The 10,036-nt window shown below is 31.7% G+C and overlaps 1 protein-coding gene across 1 annotated transcript; it reads right to left on the bottom strand.

Moving 5' to 3' along the window:
• Positions 1 to 927: 927 nt before the first annotated feature.
• On the bottom strand, positions 928 to 1,753 carry LOC131026843 (ethylene-responsive transcription factor ERF112-like). The gene is made up of 2 exons (XM_057956842.2): positions 1,690 to 1,753; positions 928 to 1,568 (listed from the first exon to the last, which is right to left on the bottom strand). Exons 1-2 carry the CDS (start codon positions 1,751 to 1,753, stop codon positions 928 to 930), a joined length of 705 nt encoding a protein of 234 aa, XP_057812825.2.
• Positions 1,754 to 10,036: the final 8,283 nt, after the last annotated feature.

Genomic DNA, 10,036 nt, shown 5'->3' with positions numbered 1-10,036 from the left:
TTTCTTCAAAATTTATACAAATGGAGTTTGACCAAGGTAAAAGAGTAAAACTACTATACTTTTACTCCTTATTTTATGAAGCTCCAATGATGTTTTCTAGTGATACCAAGTCTTTCATTTGCGGGTAGAGGTAAACCTAAGAATTATTGCAAGCACTTAAGTTTTTAAGACTCAATGAGCAAGACTGCATATAAGATTTAAGGTTGTAGATGCACACCTAATCCAAAATCATGCATAATTTTGAATTTCACATAATATAATTTTACTTAAATTGCTCATTGTAAATATAATATTAGATTTTAAGCATCAATCCTCTCCCAAAATTAAATTAGTCTGCCCCACTTTAGCATCAAAGTATAGTTTATTTTAATTATTTATTTATATTTCAATTTCATAATCAAATATAAATTTGATTATTGAATGCATATATTTAGATTATACACAATAAATTTGAAAAATGAAATCTTTTATTTCATCTACCTTACAACTTCAAATAAATCTATTATGCAAATTTAACGTTTCTTTAATCTCAATTAAATGGATCTGGTCCATAACACCTATAATATTATGAAACTAAAATTATATTAAAATGACGAAATAATAATAACAATTTAAACCTACTATTACACCTAATAAGCCAAAGTTCTAAGCGTTGTTGATTCTAGCATACACAAAGCTGAAAAGCTTCTCACATAATCTTGTTAAAATGGAAGCAGATGAGGAAAACGATATAAATAATAATTAATAACAAAGTCCCCTTTCTTACTTCTTCTGATATATTCTAAGAGAGTCAATTATGGGGAGGAAGAACTCCTGATGCCTGACTGAATTTGAGTGAAAATTGTTAACTCTTGCTCTCGAATACAGTTAAATCTCTCCGCTAAAAACATTTTAAGAAGAATCTGCTGTTGTTGCTGATGTTCATATCTATTTCCTTAGCTGGATTTGGATGAACCATGCAGCCAACTGCTGTTGCTGCTGCCTTGTAAAGCCAGTATTGCGCCGAGCTGCATCGTAAGGAAGATAATAATCACTTTTACCATTATCTACGACCTGCGTATTCTCACAAAAGTCGGCCATTGGAAACAAAGATGGTGAGGAAGAAACCAAGTCAGAAAAATCGGCGGCCTGTCGGATTGCACTTGTGCATTGCATTTCATAAGTGGGTGTGAAAGAGGAATCTCTTAATATTGAGGGTGCGGCCGGAATTTTGACACTGCATCCAGCGGAAACATCTATATGACTTGAGTTCACACCAGCATTATTGTTATTCTTATGGTGGGGGAGGGAGGCTCTCTCTGGAAAGTTCAATTTGGCTCTCCTGCCCCTGAATTTTAAAGCAGTATCATCGTAAGCTTTGCCTGCGTCTTCTGCTGTGGAGAAAGTGCCTAGCCAAACCCGAACTCCCTTATTTGGGTCCCTGATTTCTGCAGCCCATTTACCCCACGGCCTCTGCCTCACTCCTCTGTAACGCTTCTTGTTCAAATTCGCTTTCTTCAAGACAGGATGCTCATAATCCTTTTTCCTCACTATAGTCTTTTGCTCGCTTTTTCCAACGATATTCGTTTCTGCACATGTGCCATGTAACAACCTCAAATCAATTATTTTCATACAAAGGTTTTTAACAGCCCCAAATCAATTATCTTCATACAAATGTTTTTAATGAACTGATGGATCTTCCACTAATACCTAAACTGCACAGAGCTTCTTTTTGCTGTAAATTTGTTGGGTCGTCAATTACCTCGTTTTTCATAATGTATCGTATATTTAAGAACTTCTCTTTTCCGTTTTTTCCGATAAATGAGTTCTTTGAGTAGTTGAATGAGTTATCTTTATTTTTGTATTATAAAGAATTTTAGAAGAGAAGAACGCTCCTGTAAATTGTTACTCAGCTACCAGAGGTGATACATTCGTACCCATTTGAAATAAATCCTTTATTTCTTCTTCTTCTTTCTATTTTAAGTTATTACTGTCTCGTCTAACAGATTTTGTGGTGCTGGCATATTTACCATTAAATAAAACGTTCTGTTGAGCTACATTTTCCTTAACTATTTTTTCCTTTAACTGCTGCAGGTTCAGAAAAGATGTAATGCGATGGCAACCTCAGCTTTTCAATGATTGTTTTTCTGGTAGTAGTGGTTTATGTGTTTTACTTGATAATTGAGATCGTATTTAGTGATTTATTATAAGAAGAGGGTTCAAGCTTAGTTTTTCAAATGATTGCTTTTAGAATCAATTATGTATGTGTCTTTTAGAATCAATTATGTATGTGTCTAATTCAATGTTTCAGTGATAATAAAGCTTAGATTTGAAATAGTTATAAATTCTAAGACCTGATATTTGTAATGTTATGAATTCTAACACTTGATACTTGTAATGTGAGGGTTTCCATCATATTTCCATTGATTAGACAGTGGATAAGTGAATAGATGAATCTATGAGTGCACAGACATAATGAAATAAATTGGTATGGTTTGATCGTGGTATTCTAACCTTCATATACTGTTGGCTATCACAGGCTACAGCTATAAGGCTGAAATGTATTCATGTTGATGTGTTCTACTTTTATTCTTCTTCGTCTGTTGTGGCGATTCGAAACGTATTGCGCAAGTTACATTTTTAGATTAAAAGATGACAAAATATTGTGATGGAAATAGATTGCATTCAATAGATGTTAATGAAAATAGATTATTATCCGGGACAAAAATTTCTACTTTCAGCGCCGTCTGATTTATGACCGGAATAAAATAAAATGAAGACCTTTTCTGCCGTTAAGCTGCATTAACAGGCAGGACTGAAAATCTAACTGCCGAACACCCCAATACATTAGGGTTACTTGTTTCCATGGATCTGACAATTCTATCAAATAGATTATATTTTCTTTTTGTACAAAAGTCGGTCAAAATTTCATCATTGCAAATCACTATGAAAAGTAAAGAGTAACTTGTATGCAGCAAAATAAACTATGTAGTAAGATATGAAGGTTGAAGAGATGTAGGTGATCGATGGAGGAGGAGAACAACTGGGTATTATTATTATTATTATTATGATTAACATTGATATTTTCTGAACCTTTCTCGATCCATTGGTTTGTCTTCGCTTCTTTACTCACCCCAAATCTAACGTTTTTGTGACAGCATCACAATATTTCCAAATCAGAGGAGGACAAAAAAGTCCAAAAAATACGCTACTGGAAGGTCGAGGTCATTGAGGACCATATGTGTGAACCTTAGTTAGCCATGCCCAATAGTCAAATTACAGACTAGGCTTGTTCTATACGCTTTTTCCCATAAGTCCCACTAGGACGACTTTAAAGACTTGTTGAAGAAGTCGTGGTCGGAAAGTGTTGGGGTCCATCCTTACAATTTTTTTATTTGTATTTTTAAAATAGGTAGGACTAACAACACACTTATAAGATGAGGATAAATAAAAAAAATAAAATTAAACTAATATAATTAACAATTGTATGCTTTTTTCATGCAACAGAATATTGATAGGTTTTGTTTTTTAGTGAATGAAATTGACAAATAGTGAAATGATTGACATATAATTTCCATGTTTGCAAACTTTAGTCATACTTCTAGTTGGTAGTTTAGGTAATAAAAAAGTATGATGTACTAGAGAAATTAATCAATATCAAGATGATATAATTTTTTTCTAATTTGGATAATAATTAAGAAAAAGGGTGGCACCAAATGGAAAGAGTTATATTTAAATACATGCAACTTTTAAATTTATTGAAAAATACATATTTATAAAAAATAGTAAAAAATGCATCCATGCACTAAAGTTTCAAGTTATCAATATACATAAAAAAAATTGAAGAAAAAAAGTAAAATTTACTATGTAAAGTGCGACTTCTTGTGTAACTTCAATTTCAACATTTTATCAACAACTAAATTATAGCATTACTTTATAAAACACTATAATGAAATAATTTTCTTTCTTTTTTAATAAATTACAAACATAAAATACACAAAAATAATATACATTTTATTAGTCTACATCATTTCAAAATTCAAAACATATATTTCACTTTCTATTGATTCAATTTAAAAAGTTGAATCAGCATTGACCATTTCCTTTATAAAAGTGTGCAATAGATTTTTACTTTTACCTTACTTCCTCTTTCAGTTCTTCATTCAGGAATGTAGACTTCACATCCATCTGATGGACCTTGAAATCCTTGTATGTTGCAAAAGCCAAAAACATTCCAGGATAACTTCCATTCTTGCTACAAAAGTATAAGTTTCCACAAAATCTATACCTTCTACCTATGAATAACCTTTACAAACAATTCTTGCCTTGTAACTTACTATGTGTCCATCCTCATCCAGTTTGTTTTGAAATATCTTTTTCCTATCGCATTCTTGTTAGCCAGTTTTGGGACAAGTTCCCATGTCTAATTTTTCTCAATTTTTTCCAATTCTTCTTTCATATCTTTCATCCAATGTTGACCACTACAAGTATCCTTTACTGTTTTTGGTTTAGTCACTAAGATTAATTATGAATTCACTTGTTCTTCAACAACTTTACTTCTTGTGATAACATCTATGTTCTTGTCTCCAATAATCTATTTTTCTAAATGATTCTTCTGAACATATATTAGAGTCTTAGGAGCAATTTCTAGAGCATCTTTCTTATCAGCTTGTCCTTCTATTTCTTTAGCCTTTCCTTCATCTAGTTTTCTGATAGACTCATTAGATTCATATCCCATTTCTACAGCTACATTCTTCAAAGTATCCTCATCAACCTTCACATTTGTGCTTTCAAAATTTCTTCTCAATCTATTTTTATAACATCTATAAAATTTATTTTTAGTAGAGTAGCCAAGGAAAATACCTTCAGCAACTCTTTTGTCAAACTTCTCTAAATTTTCTTCATCTCTCCTAATATAGCATTTACTTCCAAATACTTTGAAATATTTCATAGATGGAGTCCTCCCATTCCAAAGTTCATAAGATGTCTTCCCATGATTTCTTTTGATCTATACTTTGTTAAGAGTGTATACTATAGTGTGTATTGCTTCTTTCCAGTAGATTTCTAGTAGACTTGATTCATTCATCATTGTTCTAGCAGTCTCCTAAATTGTTCTATTCATTCTTTCAACTACACCATTCCATTGTGACATCCTAGCAATAGACAAATGCATTCTTATCCCATGATTCTCACAAAAGGTATTAAATTCATTGGAAGTAAACTCAACACCTCTATCAAACCTCAAGCATTTGATTTTTCTATCTATCTCATTTTTAACCATGACATTGAATTTCTCAAACTTCTCTAGAGCTTCATATTTTTCTTTTAATAATGTAACTCAAGTCATTCTAGAGTAATCATCAATTAAGAGCATGAAATGGCTATCACCTTGTTGACTTCTAGTTCTAGTCAAACCACAAAGATCAGAGTGCACTAACTCCAATAGTCCAGTAGAAGATTGTTCCTCAACTTTGAAAGTTCTCCTTGTTTGTTTTCAAACTTGACAATCTTTGCAAAAAGAATTAGTAGGTTTTGTGATCTTTGACAAATCTCTCACTGCTTGAATTGAATTGATCCTCACCATATTATCAAAATTAATGTGACACATCCTTCGATGCCATAACCAACTCTCAATAAAACTGCACCATCAAGCAGTATTCGCCAGCAATCCTCAATTGATATACATTTCCATATGTCCTATTTCCTACTACAATTAGAGTTTCGATCCTTTTCCTAGTCTCACACCCATCATCTTGTAAAACAAGATTATATCCATTTCCACACATTTGACCAACACTCAAAAGGTTATGATTCAAGCATTTAACATAAAAAACATTGTCAGTGTTACATATACTATCAAAGATGATTGAACCAATTCCAACTATCTTGGCTATCTAATAATCTTCAAATCCAACAACTCCTCCGTATTTTTCAATCTTTACAAACTTGCTCTTTTCACTGATCATATGATTTGAACATCCATTATCAATAATCCATTTATTTTTATCTCTTCTACCATGAAAATCAAACACAACAATACCTTTTGTTTTAGCAGCATCTTCCAAAGCCTTTTCCTTCACAATTTTACCAGGGTTAGTAGAACAAGTTTCTTTCTTTACAGCCAAGAACAAACATTCTCTATCTTCTTCATAATCAGATTCATCATTAGAAATATTTGCATCTTCTTTAACATGAATGCCTTATTGTTGAACTTTTAGTTGAATTCCTTATTCCTTTGACTTGCAATTTTTTTAGGACATTAGAAGCATAATGAACTATCTTTCTATAACTGAAACATTAAAAGGGAAATTTACCTTTGTACTTCCTACTTTCTTTCTTCATCCTTCTCATAAATTTTGCCTCAAACTCATCAAAGTTCTCTTCATCGAATTCCTCATCCTTCATTGATTTAGTAGCCTTGAATGTTGTTTTTATTCTTGCACTAGTAGTACAAAATTCTCTCATCTCAAAAGCAAGTAAGGAGCGATACAAGTTTTCTGTAGTGTACTTATTATGATTTTGTGATTCTTCTATTATTGAAACCTTAGAGTTATAGGGTATATTAAGAGTTTTGAGTACTTTTTTCACAACTTCACCTTTCGATAAGTTACCTCCAACAACTCAAATCTCATTTACAACATCATCTACCTTCTATAGATAACTAATTATATTCTCTTCTTCATTCATCTACATGCATTCATATTTAGTTTTAGCATTCTACAACTTGCTTCTTTAACAATATCATCTCCTTCATAAGTCTTTTCTAATTTATCCCAAACTTAATAAGCAAATTCCAAAGACATAACTTTTGTTAATCTAGTCTTAGAAAGAGCACTAAAGATAGAAAACCTTGCATTTGTATTGCCTTCAAATTTTTTGATCTCATTCGGAGTATTCACCCCAGTCTACAGTTTAGTGTACTTTTGTGTAATAGACTTCCATACTTCATAGCCAAGAGAAATGAAGTAACCTTGCATCTTTAATTTCTAGAAAGCATAGTTAAATCCATAAAACATAGATATTTCCAATTTGTGCACCATCAGGATCTCCTGAAATAGTTAAGCTCTTCTCCAAGGAACCAAGGCTTTGATACCAATTGTTGAATATTCTAATGCGCAAGACAACTGAGGGGGGAGGGGGGGTGAGTTAGTTGTATAAAATCTTAAATCTATCTCTTAAATTTAACACATAATCCATAGAAAGATATGAGCATGAAAACTAGAGCACACCATATATAATGAATCACCAGATTTTACGTGTAAAATCTTGTTAAGGGAAAAAACATGGAGAATGTTATTTTCAATATATGAACACCTGTTAGGGTGACATTGGTAAAGGTGATTTTTACAAAGAAAGGCTCACTGCCTAAGAGAAATAAAAATAGGCTCATTGCTAGAGGGCTCACTGCCAAAATGAAGAAGAATAAAAGAGAAAGAATCCAATACTGGTACACTTCTACAACCGTAAGATCTATAGACACCTTCTACTCACTACTTTCAGTAGGTAACATATGAAAGTTCACAATACTCAACACTTTTCACCATCTTGAATACTAGTATTCAAACAATTAGGAAAGTAGACCCTCTTTCATACACCTTCACATTTTTCTTTCTTTCCACACCTTCAACCATACTCACACCTCTATTTATATCAATCTTACATATGCAAAGTCTCCCAACGTTGGATAAGCATCTCAATTGAACACAATTCAAATTAGGTCATTAGTAAACATTCTTGTGGTGGAAAAGAATGTAAAGTGGACCACAACACATCTTCATTAGGACTAAAATAAACATAAAACATGTTATACAAGAATCCATAATCATCAGAGCAGTAATATGAAGTGTAAACACCCGAAGTTGGCCAAACCTAGATTAAACACCATCAAACTTTGAAACCATTCTTCTAAAGCTCAAGACCATGTACCAACTGAATAGAATGAAGCTAAGGACATTATTAACTTAACTCTGAAACCATAATGGTAAAAACCATGATAAGAAGAAATGTGGAGTATGCACTTCATAAAGAAACACTGCCAAACATATTCGTAAACACAACTTCCTTATCAAACCAATCCTAAGCACCAAATCTAGAATGTAACATCTCTAAAAGTAGCTTAACAATATATCCAAACTACAAAAATAGATATACAACATAAAAGATATATAGAGAAAATCTCTCAGCACAACTACACAGAAAACTCAACATCACTTATACCAACTAGTTACCAATGACAACCAAAACATGTTGACATCAATATCAACACATAAGTGGCTCATTGTGATCAACCTTGCAACAAATGCTATAATGGACTACATTTTGGGCTCAATGATTGTTGGTAATACTACTGGTATTGTCTAGAAAGGTTGACATTTACCATATATTACACATGTGACATGATCAAACTACCAAAAAGAGAATTTTCTCACTTTTTCATTCTAAGTGATTGACAATACAAGTAAGCATAATTATTCGACAATGTTATTTTCCTAGTGTGAAATTTTTAGGTTCCTACTTTATTTTCACTTTCTTCATGTCTTTCTTCATGCACTTACTTTTCCCTCAATACTCTATTGGAAAGGCAATCACTTCTCCTTCCATCACAAATCACAAGATGTATAAAGCTCTATTTAGAATGCCCAGGAAAAGAGTGACTTTTTCAACTTTAACACTACTTACATTGCTTCAAAAATTACTATACCATATTCTTCGTAGGCTCCAAGATGACCAGTAACAAGGCTCATATCTCATTCATATGTGCACACAAGAAACCAGTGTTTTGGTGCCAAATGAAAGAGGGGGAAAAACTTGACAATCTTATTCCAATGTAAGAACATATATATAACAAGGAAGGTAATGTATGCAATTCTATGATGACATAATATAATAACTACTCTATAGCCATACAATAGAATACTTACACTAAAATTCCTTTCATTGTTCCATTTTGCATGACTAATTTGAATTACATTAGCTATTATATCAACTACTAATAAACAATAGTTCTTACACTATTTTATCATTAACATTTATTACATCTAATATTAAGCTCTCACTATCAATCTATCACATCATCGACAATTACTACACATCTATAGCATACATTATTGATGTGTCTTCAAACTTTATACAAATTGCTTAATTGATGAATGGAGCTTGACAAAGGTACAAGGGCAAAGTTTGTACTCTTCTACACCCAATTTTACCAACCTACAAATATATTTTCTAGGGAAGCAACTAATCTCCACACAAAACAACATTCCGTATGGTTTTTAAAATCTGCAAAACACAACAAATTTTTGTAAAATTTTCCGGAGTGAAATCTTAATGCTCTGCATCTCCATTGATGTTAAACCAAAAAAAATCTAACAAGAAAACACTATGTTTTGCACATATGAGATATTTTTTGGAGCGCCTTTTTGTGTGGAGATTAGCCTATACCATTTTTTGGCAATAGCAATTCTTTTATTTGTTGTAGAGATACAATTGAAAATTATTGCAAGCACTCAAATTGTGAAGACTCCATGTTCAACACTACACATAAGATTTAAGGTTGTGGGTGTGGATCTTATCCAAGATCATGTAATTTTTTAAATTATAAAATATAAGTCCTCTCAATTTACTAATTCTAAACGTTCTATTAGATTTATGCATTAGTTCTCTATCACAATGAAATTAGCTTCCCTCACTTTAACATCAAAATACACTTTATTTTAATTATCTTATTTATGTTTCAAATTCTAAAATCAAATATAAACTTGACAATTAAATACACATATTTATATTGAACACTATAAATGCTTTGAAAAAAATCTTTCCCTTCAAGTAAGTTACAACTTCAAATAAATTTATTATTCACATTTATTTTTTCTTAGAATCTTAACCAAATTGATCTGACCCATAAAATTGCTTTTTGTTATGAAAATAAAGTTATAATAAAATAACTAAATAATAATAACAATTTTAATCTACTCTAAAATGTAACAGAAAAATGCAAGGGTTGCTGATTCTACTATCCACGAAGCTTAATAAATTCTAACATAATCTTCTTAAAATG

Source organism: Cryptomeria japonica, chromosome 9 (assembly GCF_030272615.1).
Source record: "Cryptomeria japonica chromosome 9, Sugi_1.0, whole genome shotgun sequence".
NCBI lineage: Eukaryota > Viridiplantae > Streptophyta > Pinopsida > Cupressales > Cupressaceae > Cryptomeria > Cryptomeria japonica.
Note: the sequence above shows the minus strand (reverse complement) of the source record. Positions and strands in the feature narration are given on the sequence as shown.

Coding starts and splice junctions, on each gene's coding strand:
- LOC131026843 (XM_057956842.2), bottom strand. CDS start 1,753: ATGAAAAACGAGGTAATTGACGACCCAACAAATTTACAGCAAAAAGAA. Junction 1,569..1,689: donor AGAAGCTCTGTGCAGTTTAG/GTATTAGTGGAA, acceptor GCACATGTGCAG/AAACGAATATCGTTGGAAAA.